Source organism: Rana temporaria, chromosome 3 (assembly GCF_905171775.1).
Source record: "Rana temporaria chromosome 3, aRanTem1.1, whole genome shotgun sequence".
NCBI lineage: Eukaryota > Metazoa > Chordata > Amphibia > Anura > Ranidae > Rana > Rana temporaria.
The window spans coordinates 44,095,120-44,121,286 of NC_053491.1; the positions used below are offsets into that span (position 1 = coordinate 44,095,120).

The 26,167-nt window shown below is 46.0% G+C and overlaps 1 protein-coding gene across 1 annotated transcript in view; it reads right to left on the bottom strand.

Annotated features, from left to right (window-relative positions):
- The window catches only part of UNC45A (unc-45 myosin chaperone A), an 81,117-nt gene that overhangs the window by 37,285 nt on the left and 17,665 nt on the right, over positions 1 to 26,167 (bottom strand). The window contains exons 2-6 of the mRNA XM_040342480.1: positions 15,898 to 16,056; positions 14,273 to 14,309; positions 12,022 to 12,197; positions 5,710 to 5,802; positions 1,172 to 1,339 (exon numbers count right to left, since the gene is read on the bottom strand). Of these exons, the coding sequence (XP_040198414.1) occupies positions 1,172 to 1,339; positions 5,710 to 5,802; positions 12,022 to 12,197; positions 14,273 to 14,309; positions 15,898 to 16,056 (633 nt within the window). The remainder of the gene's footprint in view (positions 1 to 1,171; positions 1,340 to 5,709; positions 5,803 to 12,021; positions 12,198 to 14,272; positions 14,310 to 15,897; positions 16,057 to 26,167) is intronic.

A 26,167-nucleotide genomic window follows, 5' to 3' on the forward strand; every position in this document is an offset into this window, starting at 1 on the left:
TGCACCAAAATTCAGGGTGCAGTGGCACCATGTTCTCTTAAAGAAGGGTTCCAACTCAGGCCTCGTACACACGACCGAGAATCTCGTCGTAAATGAAACATCGTTTTCCTCGACGAGGTTCTTGTCAGGCTTGTCGAGAATCTTGTCAAGCTTTCTTTGCGTACACACTGTCAAGGCAAAATCTCGCCGTTCTCAAATGCGGTGACGTACAACACGTACGACGGCACTATAAAGGGGAAGTTCGATTCCACTGGCGCCACCCTTGGGGCTGCTTTTGCTAATCTCATGTTACTGCGTGTTAAGTAAAAGTTTGGTGAGAGACGATTCGCGCTTTTCAGTCTGTTACAGCGTGACGAATGTGCTATCTCCATTACGAACGCTACTTTTACCGAAGTTGCGCTACCGTCTCATACTTTATTCTGAGCATGTGCAGGTTTCTAAGCATACACACAAACGTATTTCTCGTCGTAAACCAGCCCGACGAGAAATGCTATGAGGAAATTGAGACTCCCGACGAGAAAAAAAAGAGAACATGTTCTCTTTTTTTCTCGTCGAGATCCACAACAGTTTTCTCGACGAAAAACATACACACGACCGTTTTTCTCGGCAAAAAAGCTCTGCCAGCATTTTTCTTGATGGATTTTGTCGAGGAAACGGTCGTGTGTACGAGGCCTCAGGGGGACATGATATACATATGACTGCTGCCTCTATTTATATATCAATGCTGCTGCCTGCGGATATTTACATATTAATGCTGCCACTATTTACATATCAATGCAGGTTATTTACATGTAAACACAGGGTCTGCAGGTGAGTCATCTGTACATGGCAATAGGGCAGAGCTGGGAAGCAGCAACAGAATTTTACACTGAGATATCGGGACACAGCACGGGACTAAAACTTCAAGTAACAAGGGAATTTAAACTGGGATAGTTGGCAAGTATGCGGCAGCTGCTTTGGGCCCGACAACAATGATGGGGCCCAGGGCAACTTCCCCCTTTGCCCTGCCGTAAAAATGGTCCTGGTTCCTTTGTGTTGAAAAGGTTGAGAAAATCTGCTCCATCTCCATCAATCTATGGCAATTTTGAAACTTACAATGCTGTTTAACTTACACAAGTAATAAAGAATAAAATAAAAATAAAAAATAACCTTAATGGGAGTGTAAACTTACTCGAGGCTGATGACCAGTGCAGAGACCAACTAAGGTCCTCAGAGCAGCCAACATCATGTCTGCTTTCTTAGTGTCCAATAGTCGCACCAGGAGACGGACACCATCGCTCTGGAATATCTTCTCTGCTCCAGCATCTTCTCGAGCCAAGACCACCAAATTCTGTGCCGCCTGCAAATAAAAGATGAATGAAGTATTCAAATTTAACTTGGTGTTCCCACCTCTTTCTCCCAATCATAATTCTTTGGTAACCTTTATGGCTCCTATAATATTCCAGTCCATCTAAATTGTCAGATCATTTATGTTGCTATTGTTATCCAATGAAATGCAAACTGAAATTAATTTAACCACTTCAGCTCTGGAGAATTTACCCCCTTTCAGGCCATTTTATGCGATACGGCACTGCGTTACTTTAACTGACCATTGAGCGGTCGTGCGATGCTGTATCCAAATAAAATTGATGTCCTTTTTCCCCCAAAAATAGAGCTTTTTTTTGTGGTATTTGATCACCTCTGCATTTTTTATTTTTTTTTGCACTATAAATAAAAAAAAGACCAACAATTTTGAAAAACAAACAAAAAACAGGCTTTCTGCTACAAAACATATTCAATAAAAAAAAAAAAAAAAAAAAATCTAATATCTTCAATTTAGGCCAATATGTATTCTGCTACATATTTTTGATAAAAAAAAAAAAACACAAGCGTATATTGATTGGTTTGCGCAAAAGTTATAGCGTCTACAAACTATGGGATATAATAATGGAATTTTTATTTATTCATTTTTTTTTACTAGTAATGGCGGCAATCAGCGACTTATAGTGGGACTGTGATATTGCGGAGGACAAATGGGACACTAAGGGGTTTATTTACTAAAGCTAAAGTGCGCAAAATAAGTCTCATTTCTGCATAGCGTGGAAGGTCCTTTTACTAGGGGAAGACATGGATCCTTGTCCGTGCTTTGCAGGAACACAGTATCCATGCCTTCCCTACTGACAGATCGGTAATCTGCCTTGTTTACATAGGCAGACTGCCGTTCTGCCTCTGTAGCAGTAAAACTGGTAAAGGGCAATTAGCAAGTGGTTCAAGTATAACCCAACATGTGGATACTGTATCATATTTTAGTATTGGAAATTAAAAAACTTTTTAAAGAATCCAGTGCTGTCAAAAAAAATTCAGGTACCGTCTTTCATTCTAAAAATGCTAGTTGATTGTCCTGCTGATCCAATGGTTCCAATACCTTCTGAATCAATTACACCTGATAAGAACATAGATCTTTACTTGCCAGCATTGCGTTTCTCACACTGGAAAAAATACCATAGTAGGTCCAGTTCACTTCTGGCTTGTTTACATTGTTGCCAGTCAAGCCCTGATCAAGGGGGTGCTTGGACCCCCGAAACACGTTGGCTACTTTTTTGGATAGTACCTCTGACTTTTAATGCAATAAAGTTGTATCTGGACCTCTTAGCAGTGGTGTGGCGCTTCAATTCCAATTCTCGTTACATTGCACTACAAGCCAAGGACTGTGGAGATCCTCAAGAGTGTAGAAGCTGCCTGCCCGAGAAAACGAAATCATTTACACCAACTTCATTACCTTAACCGCTTGCCGACCAGTCGCCGCAGTTTTACGGCGGCAGGTCGGCTCTGCTGGGCGAGATCATGTAATATTACGTCATCTCGCCGAGCAGCCAATAGGGGCACCGGGCACCCGCGATCGCTCGTTACAGAGTGAGAACCGGGAGCTGTGTGTGTAAACACACAGCTCCCGGTCCTGTCATGGGGGGAAATGACCTATCGGCTGTTCATACAATGTATGAACAGCGATTTGTCATTTCCCCAAGTCAGTCCCACCCCCCCTTCAGTTAGAACACACCCAGGGAACATAATTAACCCCTTTCTCGCCCCCTAGTGTAAACCCCTTCCCTGCCAGTGGCATAGTAATCAAAGCATTTTTATAGCACCGATCGCTATAAAAATGCCAATGGTCCCAAAAATGTGTCAAAAGTGTCCGAAATGTCTGCCAAAATGTCGCAGTACCGATTAAAAATCGCTGATCGTCGCCATTAATTGTAAAACAAACAAAAAAAATGCCATAAAACTATGCCCTATTTTGTAAGCGCTATAACTTTTGCGCAAACCAATCAATAAACGCTTATTGCGATTTATTTTTTTTACGAAAAATATGTAGAAGAATACGTATCGGCCTAAACTGGAGGAATTTTATATATTTTTGGGGGATATTTATTACAGCAAAAAGTAAAAAATATTCATTTTTTTCAAAATTGACGCTCTATTTTTGTTTATAGCGCAAAAACTAAAAACCGCAGAGGTGATCAAATACCACCAAAAGAAAGCTCTATTTGTGGGAAGAAAAGGACACCAATTTTGTTTGGGAGCCACGTCGCACGACCGCGCAATTGTCAGTTAAAGCGACGCAGTGCCGAATCGCAAAAAGTGGCCTGGTCTTTGACCAGCAATATGATCCGGGGCTGAAGTGGTTAACCCCTTGAGGCCAGCGCCTCCTGCCTCTTTAAGAGGTTTCAGATGCCGGCAGGGTTTATGTTCATGTGGCTGCCGTGATTGTCTGTCACTGCGGTCACATGATCTGAACTTTCCATTCACTGACGGTAATTGTGCTGGTACGCAAATATGCGGCCGCTCAGCGTTAAGGCCCACCCACCGAGAGGCCACATTTATTTGCGTATGGTTGGCGCCAAGAGGTTAAAGGGGTTGTAAAGCCTTGTGCTTTTTCACCTTAATGCATCCTATGCTTGCACTGTCTAGCCCCCCCAAGCCCCTGTTTTACTAACCTGAGCCCCGAATTTCCATGGGCACGATCCTGTGTCGTTCTCCCTACGGCTTCTCGGCTCTTCATTGGTTAGATTGATAGCAGCGCAGCCATTGGCTCCTGCTGCTGTCAAGCAAATCCAATGACAAGGCCGCCGGGGGGCAGGGGCTGGGTCATACACTCAGCGGCTATGTACGCCGAGTGTATGACACGGGACCGAGCACGCAAGGTAACCCCCTCGAGAGAGAGCTTCTCAGAGGGGGTTATCTATTGCAGGGCGGAGCCGCCGTGGGAGCCCAGAAGAGGACAATTGTGGCCACTCTGTGCAAAACGATCTGCACAGTGGAGGCAAGTATGACATATTTGTTATTTTTTTAAATGTAAATCTTTGGTACCACTTTAAGGTTTAAATAATACCAGTAAAATAACCCTTTGGGTCCAGTGCTCTTTTTTCACTTTCCTCGCCCTATTTTTTGCAGCACAGGTTGGTTTAAAACCTGCTCTGCTGGCATTGCTAGAAAAAAATAAATAGAGAAAAGATAATATGTCACGGATTTTAAAGACATGCTCCATTTATCCTGCTGTTACATTGGTTGTGTCATCACAGACATCCTGACTGGTACACAGTGTTGCCAACCTACCAGATTGAAATTTACTGGCACAACAACCAAAATTTACTGGTGCAGCCATGTTTTTACTGGCATTTCACAAAAGTTACTAAATTACATTTTTAGGTGCAAATTTCAGTATTTAGGCTACAAACAAGTACGCTAGGCAAATAGCAATGTGATTTAAGGTAGATATTAAGGTAAAAAAACATATTTTTGCTATTTTCGATATAATAAGGGCAAATTATTTAGTCACATCACCCCCTGCATCCATCCCCCTCTGCCACCAACACCCCCTGCCTTCACCCCCCTCTGTGGTGCCACAATCTCCCCCTGCCTCCAACCTCCCCCTGCCTTCAAACGCCCCTAGGCCCCCTGCCTCCAATTACCCTTCCCTCCATTGTCCCCTGCCTCCATGCCCCTCTGCGGTGCCACCAACAACCCCTGTCTCCATCCCCCACCCTCTGCGGTGCCACCATCCCCCTCTGCGGTGCCACTAACACCCTCTGCCACTAACACCCCCTGCCTCCAATCTCCCCCTGCCTCCAATCTCCCCCTGCCTCCATTGCCCCCATGCCTCCCTCCCCCTCTGCGGTGCCACCACAGCCACCATCACCCCCTGCCTCCAATCTCCAAGCAGTTCCAAGCTGAACCGATCTCGGTTATTTTTACTGGCACATTCCCGCGACCACGGACATTTACGAACGTGGGGGGGGGGGGGGGGGGGGGGGGGTGCCCATTTTTACAAACTGTCCGTAAAAATACGGACGGTTGGCAACACTGCTGGTACATACAATGTAGAATGTGTCCTATAAAAACAGCGAAAAAACTTGAAAAGAAAAGTGAACCAAAAAAACAAACAAACACACGGCAGAGGTCATTATTCTTTGTATCCTGAGCATCAGCAGTAAGCTTCTATTAAGGACACAAAGAAGTCTAAAGTTCCAAAGCTGCTATAGGCGAAGGTCACACGAGAACTATCCTTGCCAGTAATCCTGTCCAATCCAAGGATTTTGTCTCAAAAATTGCTTTGTGTCTGACAGGATCAGAGCATGATACACTGATGATGTAAAAACCAGCAGCTTTGGTGAGGAATCTGATATTTAGCAACTTTAACCCAGCAGCAAGTCTGTGCCAATTAGCAAGTACCTTCTGCTGCTTTTCAACATCTTTCTCATCAGGGTCAAGCAAAATGCGGAACATTTGGTCCACGCGGGAATCTGTGGAGGACATGAGCTGCACCTGTCAGAAGAAAAATACGGTTATATGGGAGTGCAGGAGTAGAAATCACCAAGCCGTTTATTGCTTCCTACAAAGAACAGTTAAATAAACTTCAATATTATAACTGAATGTGATTTGCCAGGTAAATTAAATTAAGACTGATATACTGTAAATAGCAAATTCATGCAGCGAGAAAGGAGATTAAAGATACTCTCCCCCCCCCCCCCCCTATTATACTATGTGCTTTTTTAAAAAGAAAAAAAAAATCACCTTACCGTATATACTCGAGTCGAAGCCGATCTCCCAGATTTTTGGGTACCCGGTAATAGCCGGACGTAGGTCTCCTGGACCCCAAACTTGGCACACATATAGCCCCACTCTTCCTCTACACGTATGCAAAGCTTGTTGTCCAGGGGACCTACGGTCGGGGAGCACCGATTTTTCAAATTCGCGCACCCCTTTCATAGATTGCCATGTTAAACGATAATTTCTCCGGTAGCTTTGGGGACCCGGTACCAACAGGCCGCAGGGCCCCTGGACCCAAAACTTGGCACACATGTAGCGCCAGTTCCCCTCTACAAGTGTGCAATGCTGTCTGGGGGACCTACGGTTGGGAAGCACCGATTTTTTAAAGCCGGGCACCCCTTCTATATAAACCCATGTTAAACGCAAGTCTGGTCATGGACACAGTGAGGCATGGGCACAGTGAGGCATGGGCACAGTGAGGTGTATTTTCTACAATATTAAAACTTAAAGTGGACCTTTACTGTAGAATGTGTGCCCAAAAAAGGCAAGCAGAGGGTGAAGGACTAGTCAAGGGGTTTGCTTGTAGGCTCCCTGCAGCAGATCTTTTCCCTACTACATGCCTTGTTCTACATCGTCTCGCTATGTGAAGGCTGGCATCTTAAAAGTAGGGGTGCAACGGATCGTCACCGATCCGTGATTCAAATGGGCCACCCCGTTCGGATCGGCACACCACGTGATCCGCGGAGCGCTCCGGAGCCTCGGCCATAGGAAAGTCCCCGGCTTCGGCCTAGCTCCGGAGCGGCGGCCATCTTGCTCCACCCCCTTGTGCTTGCCAGAGCCCAATGCATAGCGTGACACACCTCCCCGCACAGCGCGCTCACTGCAGACATGTGGAGACAGCATCTGTGAGCTCCTGCAGGTAGGAGATCCGTTGCACCCCTAGTAAGCATTGTAATGTTGTAATGTTCAATCTGAAAATAGCAAGACAGAGGGAGATAAGGGGCCAGAGGTATTTGTGGAGAGGCCCCCCTAACAGCTGCATCTGTAATGGGAGGACATGGGGGCAAGTGGACATCTTTCATTACACCCAACAGAGTTTTAGATTCAGTTATTTTCATCACAAAACAGAGCTTATACCCTTAAATACAGTATTTGTAAATCCGACGGACTGTTTAAATGGTAAATTTAATGTAAAAATCAGAGGTGTTCTGTCACATTAGCAATAAACAGTCTGTCGGATTTCCAAACACTGTATTTAAGCACATAAGCTCCGTTTTGTGTTGAGAAGAATAACTGTGAAATCTAAAACTCTGGTGGGTGTAACAAGATTTTTTTTTTTTTTTTTTTTTGCTGATCCGAAAATGATCTGATCCGTGACTCCTGATCCGAGGATCAATCCGATCCGTGAGTTTTTTGATCCGTTGCACCCCTACTTAAAAGAGTAGCGACTTTGCTTTCTCACGTCAGAGCTGCACCCCCACCCCCCTAAATAATGGTGATCTGATGACAGGTGGGCCAATACTCAGAACGTAACTGAAGAGGTGCAAAAAAAGAACAGATCCACAAAATGAGTGAAGCAAAAATAGGAAGTGGCATGCACTTCGGGTTTTCATGTATGGCTTCCTTTCCAACAAGTCCAGAGAGCAATTGGCAAAGACATAGTGGCATTGCCAAATCTTACTAGACTTAAGCCCTGTACACACCATCGTTTTTTCCGATGAAAACAGACCGATGGACCGTTTTAATCAGACAAACCGATCGTGTGTGGGCCCCATCAGTTTGTTTTCCATCTGTGAAAAAAAATAGAACATGTTTTAAATTTTTCCTATGGATAAAAAACTGATAGAAAAAAAACGATCGTCTGTATGGAAGTCCATCGGTCAAAAATCTATGCATGCTCAGAATCAAGTCGACGCATGCTCGGAAGCATTGAACTTCATTTTTCTCAGCACGTCGTAGTGTTTTACGTCACTGCGTTGGACTCGATCGGATTTTTGACTGATATAGTGTGGAGGCAAGACTGATGAAAGTCAGCTTCATCGGATATCCGACGAAAAAATCCATCGGATTAGATTCCATCAGATATCCGATCGTGTGTACGAGGCTTAAGAATCACAGGCAGCAGTGAATTAGATGCTCTCACACTGCAGATATGCAGCTCTTAGGCTGCAGAACAGGAGTGTCCAGGCCCAGTCAAATAATCAGGATTAGGGATGAGCTCCGGCGTGTTCGCACAGTCCATGGGCAGAGCCCGCCGGGAGACATTTCTCGATCTCTGCAGTCGCGCATTGAGACAATGTCTCCCTGGCTGTGATTAGCGCAGCGCCATGCAGACTTCCTGGCGGGCTCTGCACGTGGACTGTGCGAACACGCCGGAGCTCATCCCTAATCAGCATGTGCATTTCTTTTTTTCAGGTGGAATGCGGAACAAAAAAAAGAAAAAAAAATTATATTTTTCAGGGCACTGCCTAGGCAGGCCATAGAAAGTGAAAATTTTCTTTCTTGCAACAATGGGTTGCAGGAAAGAAATGTGTACGATTCCCACATCAACACAGACAATGTTGACAGTGGAACCCCTCATGCTGAGAAATTGTATTCTCCCAGGGTGGGGGGGAGCCGCCCCGTTGGGAAAATACTGCGATTATTGCTAGCAGCTACAGTTGCCGCTAGTGATAATCGCAAGTAAATCTGACAGGCTGGTTGAACCCGATCAACTTGGTACATTCAGCTTGCACATACACAGTTCGAATATCAGCTGGTTCCTGCTGAATCGGCCAAGATTCTAACAGTCTATGGCCAGCCTTAAGCACAATGGCCCAGATTCACGTACGACTTACGCCAACGTATCTTCTGATATGCCGCGTAAGTTCTAGGATGCGCCGTCGTATCTATGCGCCGGATTCAGGAAACAAGATACGCCTGAATTTTGGCTTGATACGACCGATGTAAGTCTCCTACGCCATCGTATCTTGGGCGCATATTTACGCTGGCCGCAAGGGGCGCTTCCATTGATTTACGCGTCGAATATGCAAATGACCGAGATACGCCGATTCACGAACGTACTTGCGCCCGTCGCTGTAATCTACGACATTTACGTAATACGTACGTCCGGAGTAAAGTTACGCCTCATAAAGCAGGGGCAAGTCATGTTGGGGTATGGACCAGGGAACAGCCGTCGGATTTTACGTTGTTTGCGTAAGTCGTACTTGAATGGGGCTGGGCGTAGGTTACGTTCACGTCGAACGCATTGAGCCGTCGTATCTTAGGGCGTATATGCGACGTGATTCTGAGCATGCGCCGTTCAGCCCTTCATTTACATGGGGTCACGGTTAATTTAAATGTAACACGCCCACTACCTTCCTACTTTGAATTAGGCGGGCTTACGCCGGCCAATTTACGCTACGCCGGCGCAAGTTTGGGAGCGAGTGCTTTGTGAATACTGCACTTGCCTCTCACAGTTACGTCGGCATAGCGCATATGATACGCTCTACGCCGGCATAAAGATGCGCCGATCTACGTGAATCTGGGCCAATTTACATTGCTAGATGTTCCTTATAAGACAGCAAGACACAGTAAATATTTTCCAGCACACCTTGGACCTTCAGGATAAGTTCTAACGTTTATTTATTGAAGGAAGGGTCACATCACAAACAAAAAAGTGCCTGCCTGATGGAGGAGTCCTGTGCGGCTTTTTGCACCTTTTTGTTTGCGATGTGATCTCTCTTTAATAAAAAAAATTCAAACTTATCCTTAAGACCCGTGGTATGCTAAAAATATTGTGCCGTGCACGTTCCAGTATCCAGCTGGTGGTTGCTGCAGCGCCCGGTATTTTAGAGCCCATTCCAGGAATGTGTGCGATGGGAATATAGACTATTATAAAACAGCAAATCATCACTATTTTGAGTTTAGGTCCGCTTTAAGAGCACACATTGTAACGCTGTAACCCACAGCAACCAGTCAGCGGTTGTCTCGTAGTCTGAACTGCTGTGATCAGTTGAAAGCTGGTCACTTTGAGTCACTATGCCGTTTCCTTCAGTTGAGGCAGAACAATGACTGTGTTTGAAGTATCTGCCCACACTTTCTTTAGAAAATAATCCGGCTAGGATATAATTCATTTAATTTCATAAGGATGTATTATGTATGCAAGGACATGTGCATGGAAAATATAAAACCCCATTATACAATAATCCCTATAAGGATTGCGCTACCCTGGTGGGGGACCTATATCTACCTAATCATGTGCCATAAACCAAAATTAGCACCTGTAAATATCATCTTGTGCTATTCCACCACAAGTTTACTAATAAGTGACAATCCACCAAAAATTATACAATTATTCTTCTAAGAGAACTATGTATATATGAAAAAGACACAAAAAATGAGCTTGTACGTGTTTATCATATGTTATGTTAATCATAATATGAGGTGATCCACAGGTCATTGTATATTACCAGGATGTGTTATGTGGGGGAGGGGTGGATTTCTCACTTTTTACTGTGGATCACCTCATATTATGACTAACATAACATATGATAAACATGTCCAAGCTAGATATGTAAATAACCTGTCACTCAAAGCAAGGAGAGGGGAATGGACTTTGTATTTAGACAGGGTTTTATCTGGAAGTCTGTTCATTTTCACTGAACAATAAAAGAGGATTGCTCAGAGCTGGATTCTGTGTGGCAAGACTGGGCACAGATGGTAGGAAATCTTATACTCTACATTGTGACATAAAAAAAAAAAAAAAAAAATGATGTGGATATTACAGTGGGGAGATGTGGACATTACACCGTGGGGGGGGGAGATGTGGACATTACACCGTGGGGGGGGGGGGGGGGGATGTGGACATTACACCGTGGGGGGGGGGGGGGGAGATGTGGACATTACACCGTTGGGGGGAGGGGGATCCAAGGAGCGATCCGAACCGTGAGTTTTTTGATCCGTTGCACCCCTAGTGTTGACAGGGTAATCGCTCCTGAAGAGTTATTGTGTTCTCTCAGTTGGGGGGGGGGGGGGGTACATTCAGCCTGCCCGTACATGGTTTGAATCTCAGCCGGCTCCTGTTGAACCGGTCGAGATTCTAGTCGTCTATGGCTGGCTTTAATCCTGTAAGGGTACATTCACACTGGGGCGGCGGGTCTGTTGGCATAAAGCGCTGCTAGTTTTAGCGGTGCTTCACCTTTGACCCCCACTAACGGCCAAGAAAGGGTTAAAAGTGCCTGTGTTGCGACGCTTCTGAATCGCTTTGCAGGCGCTTCGGAAGTGCTGCCCATTCCTTCCAACGGGCAGGGGTGGTGTAGGAGCGCTACTACACCCCCCCCCCCCCCCAAAGATGCAAAGACTTTTTTTTCCCGTCCCGCAAATGCACAGCCCCAGTGTGAAAGCACTTTGACACTGGGGAGGCATTAGAGGTGCTTTTCAGGCTATTTACATGCACTATTTTTAGTACTAAAGCGCCTCAGTGTGAAAGGGGTCTAATAATCTAACCTAAGACCCCCTTTCACACTGGAGGCATTTTTCAGGCGCTTTAGTGTTAATAAAAACGCCTGTAAAGCGCCTGAAAAAAGCGTCAGCTGCATCCGTGTGCCTTCACACTGGGGCGCTGCGCTGTCAGGGCGTCCAAAAAAGTCCTGTCAGTAGCTTCTTTGCAGCGCTTTAGGAGCAGTAAATACACAGCTCCTAAAGCGCCCCTGCTCACTGAAATCAATGGACAGTGCCACCAAACCGCCGGCAAAATGCTGCTGCAGTGCTGCTTTGTGGGTGCTTTTAACCCTTTTTCGGCCACTAGCAGGGGTTAAAAATCGCCCTGCTAGCGCCTGAAAAGCACAGCAAAACTACAGTAAAGCGCCGCTAAAAATAGCAGCGTTTTACCGCCGACGCCCGGGCGCTTTCAGTGTAAAAGCACTCTTAGTTAATGCTTTGCTGGGTACGTGTACTTTAAGTTCTTGTTTACACAGATTTCATATACACTGAATTAATGTTTCCCAGACATACCTTTTCTTGTGCCCGGACTCCTAGATTTCTCACAGCCTCCAGAAATACTTTATTTTTAGGTTCCAGCGTCAAACACCTGCGAAGATCAAGTATCGCTTGGTCTATTCGTCCCAGTTTCTCCAAAGCCTGACTGCGCCTGAATAGGGCTTTCACATCACCGCCATCCACCTCTATAGCTGTAGAAAGAAAAAACAGCCATAAAAGAATGTTATTTCTCTGTGTGATCTGTTTCTACAGCACAAGAGCACCCCTGACAACGAATACAAAATCTGGACACCATGAATAGCTATCCTACCAGTAATTATATTTATCACAATAGAAGTAATATAGGAAAATAAAAATAAAGTGTACAGTAAATTTAGCAGTCATGTTAAGGACCAGATTTATGACTAGGAAGGAACTGTAGGCTTGTGCCCATAGACAAGTGGGGATCAACTTTCTTGATATGAGGGGCCTCAAGTGCGGCCCCCTGACATCAGTAAAGGGCCGCACATAAAATCCAATATCAGAGACCCAACAGGATATAGTCAAAGTCTATAGGCGTGGTACAGGAGATGGTCAAAGACTGCGGACATAATACAAGAGATGATCAGAGACTGTGGACATGCTGCAAGAAACTGTGAGAGACTGTGAACATGCTATAGGAATTGTGGAGACTGGTGACAGGCTTCAGGAGAAAGTGGACTGGAGACACATTACATAAGGCTGCTACAAAACACTACAATAACAGGGCGATGGGGAAACACAGATTAGTGTCTGCAGGACCCTGAGGTCTGCACAAAAAGTGGGCACCAGGGCTATAGATAATAGAGACAAGGATGCACTTTTTTTCTGTAAAAATGTTCTGTGTAAAAGAGGTCCTCTTAGTTATCCAATTAGTTTGGTTGCCTACAGCATTCTGTAGTGGTAATCTGGCCCTCCCATCCGTGGAGGTGCGTCTATAGAGGGCACTGGTGTGCCGCCCCCTCTGGCTCTCGCACCGCCACTGATACAATAACATAGATTCATGCATTGCATGAATCTATGTTATTGTTGCCGGCCGCTGGTCTATTCAGATGGCCGGACCTTGAGTGCCGGCCACCTGAATAATGGCAGCTGGTTGGCTGTGCAAAAGAGCCTATCAGAGCCAGCGGTACAGCCCTCAGCCTTCCAGATGCTTATCCAGGGGACGTACGTGGGGTGCGTTTCTTGGATAAGACTGACAGGCGTCTCAGCCAATCAGGTTCACCGGTTCTGGTTACCAGTAACGATTGGCTGAAGCGTCATCGAGGGCAGGAGAAGACATCGAGGGACGAGGAAGGAGGATGGCTGACTCCCAGAAAGGTAAGTGCCGGGTGGGGGGGGGGGCATTTTACAGGGCACAGCGGCGACAATGGGCACAGTGGCGACAATTAAAGGGCACAGTGACATCAATGGGCACAGTGGCGACAATGGGTACAGTGGTGACAATTAAAGGGCACAGTGGGGACAATTGGCACAGTGGCATCAATGGGCAGCTGGCTCTGATAGGCACTTCCGCACAGCCAACCAGCTGCCGTTATTTAGGTGGCTGGCGCTCAAGGTCCGGCCATCTGAATAGACCAGCGGCCGGCAACAATAACATAGATTCATGCAATGCATAAATCTATGTTATTATTGTATCAGTGGCGGTGCGAGAGCCAGAGGGGGCGGCGCTCCAGCGCCCTCTATAGACGCACCGCCACTGGTGGTGACAATTGATGGCACAGTGGCTGTGTTTGATGGCATGGCACAGTGGCTGTGTTTAATGGCATGGCGAAGTGGTGACAATTGTTGGCACAGTGGCTGCGTTTGATGGCATGGCACAGTGGCTGCATTTGATGGCATGGCACAGTGGTGACAATTGATGGCACAGTGGCTGCATTTGATAGGCACAGCAAGGCTGCAATTTTTCTTCTTTTTTTTTCGTTTGCACCCCCCCAAAAAATTTGAGCACCAGCCGCCACTGCATCCCATCCCAGTGATGGCGAACCTTGGCACTCCAGATGTTTTGGAACTACATTTCTCATGATGCTCAGCTACACTGCAGAGTGCATGAGCATCATGGGAAATGTAGTTCCAAAACATCTGGGGTGTCAAGGTTCACCATCACTGATGATTTAAAGGTATGCTCCAACTCACACCTCAGATACATTGATGACAAGCTTTTACATCTATATTGCCCTTAATAACTAAGGTTCACCTTTCTCTAAAGTACTGATAGTTCAAATGAAGTGAGCAGAAACCCATTTACCTTTTGATGAATCTTCTTCTGCTTTTGTGTAGTTTTCCTGCAAAAGATAATATTTTAATTAAACGATGACCTACAGTGCCTTGAAAAAGTATTCATACCCTTTGACATTTTCCACATTTTGTCATGTTACAACCAAAAACGCAAATGTATTTTATTGGGATTTCATGTGATAAACCAACACAAAGTGGCACATAATTGAGAGGTGGAAGGAAAATGATAAATGGTTTTCCAGATTTTTTACAACTAAATATGTGAAAAGTGTGGAGTGCATTTGTAGTCAAACCCCCTTTACTCTGATAACCCCAACTAAAATCTAGTGGAACCAATTGCCTTCAGAAGTCACCTAATTAGTAAATAGAGTCCACCTGCGTGCAATTTAATCTCAGTATAAATACAGCAGTTCTGTTTATTAGGCCCCTTTCACACGTGCGGACCGTTCAGATGCGCCTGTCAGTTTTTTTAGGCGGACCTGAATGGGCGCTCCATGTACCGTCGGATCTCAGCGGTGACATGTCCACTGACATCCGATCAGCCCCGATCCGATCCTCTCCGCTATAGTGTGACGAATGCAAACATAACTTTGCATCCGGTTTACAGATCAGATGAAAATCTACAGAAGGTTCGTGTTCATCTGATCCCCCTATAGAGGAGAGCAGAGACTGACTAGTCATCCGCCGGATAAGCCGATCCCTGCTAAGCAAGCGGATGTCTAAAAACGGATCCGCAGATTTAAAGGGGCCTTAGTGAACAAACAGCATCATGAAGGCCAAGGAACACCCCAGACAGGTCAGGGATAAAGTTGTGGAGAAGTTTACAGCAGGGTTAGGTTATTAAAAAAATATCCCAAGCTTTGTACATCTCACAGAGCACTGTTCAATCCATCTACTGAAATGGAAAGAGTACGGCACAACTGCAAACCTACCAAGACATGACCGTCCACCTAAACTCACAGGCCGGGCAAGGATAGCATTAATCAGAGAAGCAGCCAAGAGGCCCATGGTAACTTTGGAGGATCTGCAGAGATCCACAGCTCAGGTGGGAGAATCTGTCCACAGGACAACTATTAGTTGTGCTCTCCACAAATCTGGTCTTTATGGAAGAAAGAAGCCATTGTTGAAAGAAAGCCATAAGAAGTCCTGTTTGCAGTTTGCAAGAAGCCATGTGGGGGACACAGAAAACATGTAGAAGAAGGTGCTCTGTTCAGATGAGATCAAAATTTTACTTTTCGGCCTAAAAGCAAAACGCTGCGTGTGGAGGAAAACTAACACCGCACATCACCCTGAACACACCACCCCCACCGTGAAACATGGTGGTGGCAGCATCGTGTTGAGGGGATGCTGTTCTTGAGCAGGGGCAGGGAAGCTGGTCAGAGTTTTAAACCTTGTGGACAGTCTTCCTAGAAGAGTTGAAGCTGGTAAAGCGGCAAAGGGTGGGCCAACGCAATATTGACTGGGATGCCATTAATGTTCATGCGCGTGAAAAGGCAGGTGTCCCAATACTTTCGACAATATCGTGTATGTGCGAGCTTGGTTTAAAAATGTTTAAAAAAAATTTAATAAAAATGTATGGAGAAAAAGTATATGACTAAAGGATGCATTCAAAAATCCCCAGTTTTCTGATCTCACCAATTTCAGGTAGCAGGCGGCTCGGTTTCGGTGTAGTACTGCTTTATCCTGCGTGTCGGTAGATATTTTCATTGCTTTTGTATAACATGAAAGTGCTGCTTCATAGTCCCCAGATTTAAAGTGCTTGTTGCCATCCTCTTTTAGATTTTCTGAATTCATCTGCAAAAGAAAAAATATATATATTATTAAAACATATTATGTATTTTAATAAATCATATGGCATAAAAAGAAAGCTGTGATTTGCAGTAATATACTTTTTCCTGACAGTAAAGTGCCATTCCAGACCAGGGTAGTGTACAGACAGAATACTGAAATGTGGAAGAGGAAGCTCTAAATTAATTATCTTCATACTGGGGTTAATTGCATTAAAAACAATTAGTTTGAGCCGCCCAGGTTAGTGACAGGTTTAATTAAATATGCATTTTAAATTATTGCTGAAAAAGGTGGATTATTCGCTACCAAAAATTATATATATATATATATATATATATATATATATATATATATATATATATATATATACACACACACACAGTGGGCCAGATCCAGAAAGAAATACATTGGCGCAGCTTTTTAGAGATACACTACGCCGCCGTACCTTACCTGGCGCATTTTCGAATCCTCAGCGAGTTCGCGCCGTAAGTTACAGCGGCGTAGTGTATTTCTGGCGGTGTATTTCAAATTGGGTGGGTTGGGGGCGGGTTTCATTTAAATAAAGCGCGTCCCCGCGCCGAATGAAATGCGCATGCGTCGTTCCTAAATTTTCCGCCGTGCATAGCGCTAAATGACGTCGCAACGACGTATTTTTTTGAACTTAGACGTGAGTTACGTCCATCCCTATTCACGGACGTCTTACGCAAAAAAAAAAATATTCAAATTTCGACGCGGGAACGACGGCCATACTTAAAGCGGATGTTCCACCAAAAAAAAAATATTAAAAGCCAGCAGCTACAAATACTGCAGCTGCTGACTTTTAATAATAGGACACTTACCTGTCCTGGAGTCCAGCGCCGTCCGCAGCAGATGACGAGCGATCGCTCGTCACCGTATCTCCTGATACGCCGTCGTATCTGTTGTTCTATCTATGCGACTGATTCATAGAATCAGTTACGCATAGATAGCCATAAGATCCGACAGGTGTAATTGTTTTACACTGTCGGATCTTAAGATGCAATACCGCGGCCGCCGCTGGGGGGAGTTCGCGTCGTAAACCAGCGTCGGGTATGCAAATTAGGAGTTACGGCGATCCACAACGGTTTTTCGCGTTCGCTACGTCGCCGCTAGTCTAGTTTCCCGTCGCAAAGTTACACTTTTTTTTTGGTGCCTTAACTTTAGTCAGCAAGTGTATTGCTGTCTAAAGTATGGCCGTCGTTCCCACGTCGAAATTTAAAAATCAACGTTGTTTGCGTAAGCCGTCCGGGAATACGGAATTACGCTACGCGTGCCGCCGTTCGAAAAAAAGACGTCACGGCGCGCAAAGCACGGCGGGAGTTCGGAAACGGAGCAAGCACGGTAGGTCCGGCGCGGGAGCGCGCCTAATTTAAATGGCACACGCCCATTTAAATTGGCCCGCCTTACGCTGGAGGCCGCCGGCGTAGGTTTTCATCGTAAGTGCTTGGTGAATCAGGCACTTGCGATGAAAAATTGCGGCAGTGTAACGTATCTAGGATACGTTACGCCGCCGCGATTCTACGTGAATCTGGCCCCTTGTTTTTGGATATTAAATTTTTTTCATTTCTCTTTCTTATCGAGTGTACTTCCGATAAAGCGCTGTGCGACTCGCAAATGCGCAGTAGGAATCTGGTAGTGAAGCCGCAAGGCTCCACTGCTGGTTTCCCTTAGTTGGAATGGCGGCCCTGGCACCTGATCCGATAGACGGATCGGCCTCGGGGGGCGACATTGCTGGCTCCCTGGACAGGTAAGTGTCCTTATTAAAAGTCAACAGCTACAGAGTTTGTAGCTGCTGACTTTTAAAAAAAAATAATAATAATTGGGCTGGAACACGGCTTTAAGTGATGCCAGAAGGCAGCTGTCAGCCATCACTCAAGTTTTCAAGAGCAGTTGAGAACCGCGGTTCTGCCACATCCAAATAGATCAGCTCCTCTCCTAACCGCGGAGCTTACTGCTGAAATACATAAGAAAGGTGTGCGGCAGACAGTGATGCGGATGCGGACGTGACGAGCGCGTGGGTGGGAGGTGCCGCGCGCTCCATGGCTCGAGGTTGCGAGCGGCGGGGATCCGAGGACACCAGCAGCCGACCGGAGGACCGGAGGATGACAGCGTGAGAGGCTGACATCCGGAAAACTGGAGCTGCAGATCTAGCTCGGCGCAACACGACCCTTTGCTCAGCCGAGACCCAGGACGCACCCGGATGTGTGAAGAGGCGAGCGCGGCTTGGAACACAGCAGCTGCATATGAGGAGGAGGAGAGCAGCGGAGGAAGCCGGATCTGTCAGGCGGGCAGAAAGCGTGGGTCCTCCGGTTGGGTGAGACGCTCAGTAGAGCCGAGCAGGGTCGGGTGCCGTCCCGATCCCCCCCCTCTCCCCCGGGGACATCCTCGCCCCCCCCCCCCACTGCATAAACCAGTCGGGTATGATTTAAAGACACAGCACTAGGTCAAACCCCTATTGGAAAAAAAAAAAAAAACCCTGGTTGGACTGACAGAAACAGGTGGTAATTGGTCAGGATATTAAACTTGCATGTGGTAATGAAGGATCAGCTGAGATAGGCATTGAATCTAGTACCTGTATTGAAGATTGCTACATAAAGGGCATAAAAGCCACTGGGGAAGGAGAAACTGAAATATTAAGAACTCCCTGTTTTTTCGTCTCTTCTTTTTTGTTTTTTTTTCTCTCTTGTTTTTTTTTTTGAGTCTCCCCTGTAATAATATAGTACCGGTCCTGACTTGGGGCGAACGGATAAGTAAATCTGGTCGGTGATATAGAGTAATACTTGCCTGGACTTTGGGAACACTGAGAAAGGGGAGAGGGAGAGAAAAAGGAAAGAGGGAAAAGGTTGAATTGTGATTGTGATGGAATACAGTGAGCCCCTCTGATTTTGGGAGTACCGATAAAATAATTACCTCGATCTTGGGAGCTCTGATAAGTAAGTCCTGACTATGAAGTGCTGCGACTAAAGAGGAAGAGAGATAAACCGGTATCACCGGTATTAAACCTAGTAAGCCTTTACTGATTAAGGAGTGTAATACCCTCATACAGGGTGCAGTCACAGTATTAAATCACACAGGACATTTGTGGAGCATTTCCCATTATAGAGACTCTGGGCTGGGACTTACGAGATTCACGGGAGAACATGTTATATACTGTCCCCGAAGTAACAACGGTTTAGCGGTTATAACTATACAACCCTACAGGATACACCTGGAGTAGGACTCAAAGGTGGCTGGCCTATAGCAGTCTACCACTTGGTTGGGCGGATACTCCTGAGTAAGGAGGAAAAATACCCCTAAACTACACCGCTGGCATACCCAGCATAAGAGGATAAGCGGATAAGCGGGAAGATACGGCAGGCCCGACCATAATAGGTATTGAGTGATTGGTACAGATAAAACCTGAATGGGAAAAGGGGTAGACTGGCAGTGGAGACACCCTCGTCCTGGGGTCCCCCCTTCCATTGACCCCTCTTCACGGACCTCTCCCTAGTTGCTGTTTCCAAACTGGGGAAGAGAATCAGACCCTCCAATAAAATGAATAGAGCTACGAGAGGCGGTACTACTAAACCAACTAAGAATAATTCGGGGAATAGCTCCATTCAGCAATATATGACTCAAGAAGGGACCCTTAAAAGTCCAGGTCTCGCAAAGAAGACTGAAAAGAAGAAGAGCGATAAAAAGAAAGGGGTAGATAGTGCGGAGAGCTCTAGAAGTGAAACGACACTAGAAAGTGAACAAGAGCAAACAAATGCTGAGGAGCTAGCCCAAGATACACATCCCCCTACAAAGGCAGAGATGAACGCAATGTTGCAGAGGATGGAAAACGTCATGGAAAATATTATAAAGACAGAAATTAACAAGGTAAGAATAGATCTCGGTGGGCTGCGTGAAAGAGTGGTCGAAACGGAAAGGAGAATAGAAGAACAGGACCAGGAAATTAACTCCCTGAAAAAGCAAGTTAAGACCCTGACCGAAAATCAGCGATTGACTGCATATAGGATCGAAGACCAGGAGAACCGCAACAGGCGACAGAACCTCAGAATCAGATCGGTGGTAGAAGATAGGGATGAAGATCTCAGAGATATCATGAACACAATTTTTAATCCCCTACTGGAGAGATCAGTAGAATCCAAGCCCCTCAAGATCGATAGAGTTCACAGAGTGGGGAACCCCCAACAGACAGAAAGATCCGGTCCTAGCAGTGCTGGGACAAGGCCATTTGGTGCCCAGGGCGAAGATGGCAAATTGCGCCCCCCCCCCCCCATTTTTAAGAAAGAATCAATGTTGTTTCAAAACATGGCTCAAAATAACACAAACACTTTTTTTTTAACAATGCCATTTTTTATTAACAAAGTGCAGATAAAATTGTTGCCAGTTTGCCCCATCAATTGGCGCCAGTGTGCCCATCAAACGCAGCCACTGTGCCATCAAACGCAGCCAGTGTGCCATCAAACGCAGCCACTCAGTGGCTGTGTTTGATGGCACAGCTGAGTGGCTGTGTTTGATGGCACAGTGGCTGCGTTTGATGGGCACAGTGGCTGCGTTGATTGCAGTTGATACGCACACTGGCGGCAATTGATGGGCACACTGGCGGCAATTGATGGGCACACTGGCGGCAATTGATGGTGTGTTGGCACAGTGGCTGCGTGTGTTGGCACAGTGGCGACAATTGATGGCACAGTGGCTGCATGTGTTGGCACAGTGGCTGCATGTGGTGGCACAGTGGCTGCATGTGGTGGCACAGTGAGGCTGCAATTGATGTTTTTTTTTGCTAGTCAGAGAAGGCATGGCTCAAAAAAACACAAAAACACAAAGTGCTGATCACCTCAGTCAGCTTACCCCCCCAAATACAGCCATTTAATTACTTGCTTTAACAGGTTCTGTTCTGCTTACTTTTTAGTAGTCAGTAGTCTTCTTTGCAGTACTATAGCGTAGCACACGCGGGCTCCTTGTCAGGGCCGTCTTTATTATTGATTGGGCCCTGGGAAAACATTTTCTTGCCCCCCCCCCCCTCATGCAATTTCACTCTCCACCCTTACACCCCAAAAACTGGTCCAGGCTCACTGATTGGTTGCTAGAGGTTACTGAACATTATTACTGCTCACTGATTGGTGGCTGAAAGTTACAGTTTTTAATGAATTTTTATCTTTTTATCATCCATTTACTGTATTTACAACATATCCCTGCAGAGAAACAATAAGTAGCATACTTATGCACCAAAAACATGTAAGCGGACACAAAAGAGGTACCAAACTTACACACCAGAAACATGTCCACAGATTCCACTGAGGGGGGCACAATACTGGGGCTGGGAGACCTCATACCAGGGATTCAGGAGGAAAGAGTACAGGTGGGGCGTGGGAGGGCAAAGACCAGGGGGGTCAGGAGGGAAGAGTATGGGGGTGGCAGGGCACAGTGCAGGTGTCAGTAAGGCACAATACAGGGCTGGGAGGGCACACATCAGGGGGGTCAGGAGAAAAGAGTACAGAGGGTGGAGGGCACAGTACAAGGTCAGGAGAGCACAACACGTGGATAGGAGAGCACAATATGGGGGACAGGAGGGCCCACACCAGAGTATGGGGGGATGGGAGGGCACAGTACAAGGGCTGGGGACACAATATAGGGGTCAGGTGGGTACAGTACAGGGGCTGGGGGCACACATCAGGGGGGGTCAGGAGGACACAGTGCAGGGGCTGGTAGAGCACACACCAGGGGGGGTCAAGAGGGAAGAGTGGGAGGGCACATGCCGGGGGGGGGTTGGATGGCACAGTGCAGGGATCAGGAGGGTACAGTACATGGGTTGGGAGGGCACACACTAGGGGGGTCAGGAGGGCATACAACACAGGCAGTGGCAATCATTAATGAGCCCAATATCTCCCATTGCTACATGAAAAAGAAAAACATCTCCCCATTTCTCAGCTACTGTAACAGGCAGCACTTCTATGCTAAGCTGCAGTAGATCAGCAGACTTAGCATAGAGGTGCTGCAAGTGAATCCAAGATGTGCTGCTAGATGAGTTTACCTCCGTCCGGACACACTAGCTCGAGACTCGGCTCCCCCACTGCTCAATTCACTATGACACCACCCACATCCCGGCGGGTGCAATCTCATTGGACGTCTATCCCGCCCACTTAAACATCTATAGCCAGAAGGCTCCGCCTCACTGATGTTCCAGAGTGCCTGCAAAATAGGCGGGGGAGCGAGGTAGGGGGAGGTACAGGGGGCGGAGATAGCAGTCAGTGCAGAGAGTGGGCAGCAATCCCTAACACTTGTTGATTTGCGATGTGCTGTGCTGACCGCGGCTCTCACGCCGCTGGAATGGACCAACTGACTCCATAGGGGGAGTATGTATAAAAAGAGGAAAGGGAGCCAGGAGGTGTGGAGCGCACTCGGCAGCCACTGCCGCTGCCCGCGCTTACTACTAGTCTATATGACACACAAGTGTACTGGTCTGGCGGGCGGCGGCCTGTTTGTCAGAACTGCTCCCCCCCTCCTATACGGAATGGTAGCGCCCAGGGCACTCGCCCCGCCCGCCCCTGCCTTGTACCGGCCCTGGGTCCTAGGGATGTAGTGGTACGTTTCAGGAACTATATCGATAGAGCAGAAATTTGGGGACGGCTTAGGGGGAAACCCCCCCTGAAATATAGAGAGACTGAACTACAGATATTTTCTGATTTGTCGAAAGAAACGCTAGAAAGGAGAAGACACCTGAAACCCCTTTTAGAGCTGATGCGGGCACAAAATATAAAATATCATTGGGGTTTTCCTGCGTGCCTTATAGGCATAAAGGGGGGTAAAACTGCACGACTTAGGTTTCCGGAAGAACTCAAAGATTTCTGTTCAAAAATGGACTTGACCGTTCCAGATTTACCGGAGTGGGTGGGCTAGTGGGGCTTGGGTTAGCCTAGAATATCAGGGGGCTGATTGGGGGGGGGGGGGAGAGGGAGGAGGAGTCAATGGAGTGCTTTGAGCACCACCACGAAAGAGGAGCCGAGGATGAAGATGATGAGTCTTCTACCAGCGGCTCCCAGGCCAATAGTGGGCCAGGGAGGGGGGGGGAGGGAGGGGAGGATGGGGAATTGGGAGGGGGGGGAAAAGGGAGGTGGGGGAAGGGAGGGTAAGGGGAGGGGGACCATCTGAACGACTCCACAGACCATCTGAACGACTCCACAAGAATTCTTTTCAAACTCAAAAAAAAAAAAAAAAAAAAAAGAGATAAATGACAGATATTAAGTTCTTATCATATAATGTAAAAGGATTAAACTCCCATATTAAGAGACATAAAATTCTTGCTGAACTTACGCAGTATAAAGTAGACATTGCCTTCCTACAAGAGACCCACATTACCTTAGAGTCCAATATAAAGCTGTTGTCATCTGAATATCCCGTCTGGTATTATGGAGATACAGTCTCATCGAGATCTCGGGGGGTTGCTATTCTGACTCCGATTGTTGTGATAGCGATATATCCCTTGCTGAGACCTCTATGCCTGGCCTGTATAAGCAGATATACTCACTGTGGACAATCCTTGTCAGACAGCTGAACTCGTCAATACCGATTCATTCAAAAGAGGTGTTTATTCTTTAACTTCAGGGGTTACAGCAGATAACAGGAACAGCAGATGAATGGTGATAGTATTGTACGGTCAAAAGATGATGCCTTTCCTACGTACTGAGCAGAGTACATGAGTGTCCTTCTACATGTGGCTTGCTGGCTGAAGAGATGACACAGGAAGTACTCCACACAGGAAGCAGGGAGGGGCATACATACAGTGAAAATATGTGGTAACTCAAAGAATCACATAAAAACATGTGCATTGCAACAAAGGCCACTAGATGGCAGCATAGGATAACACATAGATTTAGCTATGAGAAAATAGGCAAACCACACTATATAAACTCTAATCTATATAACAATGCTAATATTAACTGAGGCTATGCATCTCATATTCTATGCCCCTATTGGGGCAGCACAGTTGCCATAGGATTTGCAAGAGGAGTTAGATACACACTGGTGGACAGATTGAATGATCCGGAGGGGAGATTCTTGTTCTTGAAAATAAAACTAGGAGAGGAGGACTACACTCTGGCAAATGTGTATGCACCCAATGTGAATTCGGCTAAATATATTAGTAAAATCCTCAGAAAATTAAAAAATTTTGAAGAGGGACATGTGGTGTTGATGGGGGACTTTAACTTCTGTATGTGCCCGAGCCTCGATAGTACGTCCCATGCTCAGGGGAATAACGGTGAGCACCTTAAGCTACTGAAAAAACAAATGATACAAAACCAAATGGTGGATGTCTGGCGAATCCTTAACCCCAAGACACGAGATTATACGTTTTTTTCCCCTGTGCATGGGACGTACTCGAGGATCGACTACGTCCTCGTAGACCATAGACTTTTGGAGAGGGTGGTCGAAGCAAGTTGTGAGATCATAACGCTATCAGACCACGCCCCTATAACCATGAAAATAAGCACATCCATACAAAAATGCATTCCACCTGAATGGAGATTGGATGAAGGTCTGTTGAGAGACGAGGTTGTGGTCGAGAGAGTACAGAAAGAATTGGAATGGTATTTTCGGGAGAATGACAAGGAGGGAATCACAGGAGCAACCCTGTGGGACGCCCACAAAGCGTATATAAGAGGGATATTTATTGCAGAAGGGGCAAAGAAAAATAAAATAAGAATGAGTAAATTAAAAACACTAAAAGAGGAGATATATAGGCTGGAACAGGAACATAAATTACAGGGCCAAAAGAGGGAAACACTCCGTAAGTTAACCTTAACAAGGGATGAATATAAAGCCCTTGCCGGGCAAGAAACCAAGAATTTCATAGACAGGATAGAGAGTGAAAGATATGTCTGGGGAAATAAACCTAGCAAAAACTTGGCCAGAATGATAAGAAAAAAGAAAACCAGGAATTTTATCGAAAAAATCAGGAATGGGGATGGGGACTTAGTATACGCGACAAATAAAATAGCAGAATCTTTTAGAAGCTATTACGAAAAACTATACAATGTCCAACAGAAGACCAGGGACCCTGCCGAAAAACAGGATAAGATCAGGGAAGTATTACGGCAAACTAATCTACCGAAGATAGAAGAGTTTGAGATAGAAAGAATGGAGGAACGTATTACTGAACAGGAGATAAGTGAGGTCTTAAAAAATACTCCCAATGGGAAAAGCCCGGGACCAGACGGCTTCACGTCGGCCTACATACAAAGGTTTAGTACTATCTTAGTCCCTAGACTATGTCAATATTTCAATGGGTTGGGGCGAGACTACGAGATGAGCAGAGAGGCATTAACAGCTACGATCACTGTCATTAAAAAAGAGGGAAAGGACAATACGAATTGTTCAGGGTTCCGACCCATCTCACTCCTGAATGCAGATACCAAACTGTATGCAAAAATTTTGGCTGAACGAATGAAGGGGGTGATGACTACCATTGTCCACCCAGACCAGGTTGGTTTCATACCTGGGAGGGAGGGAAAGGACAATGGGGTCAGGGCACTTCTTCTCATGGAGCAGATCAAAGAAAGAGGGACCCCCGGTCTATTCCTGTCAGTAGACGCTGAGAAAGCGTTTGACAGGGTAGACTGGGGGTTCCTGATACAAACACTAGAATGTATAGGAATTGGCCCAAGGATGATCAAATGGATCAAAACGCTCTATTTCCACCCTTGCGCTAGGATCAAGATCAACGGATCTTTATCCGCACCCTTCGAGATGAGAAATGGAACCAGGCAGGGCTGTCCCCTGTCCCCTCTTCTTTTTGTTTTATCACTGGAACCCCTGCTGGCAATGGTCCGACAAAATCCAGAAATATATGGAATAGAGGTTGGAGAAGATGAGCACAAATTATCCGCCTTCGCAGACGACATTTTATTTTATATAAGTAGTCCAAGAGTCACTCTCCCGAAGTTAATAGCTACTTTAAAACAATATGGTGAGGTGTCAAACTTCAAAATGAATACAGAAAAGACGGAGATTTTAAATATCAATATTCTTAAAGAAGAAGAACAATATCTGCGGAAGAAATATAATTTTAAATGGCAAAAAGAAATAAAATACTTGGGAATAAAACTGGCAA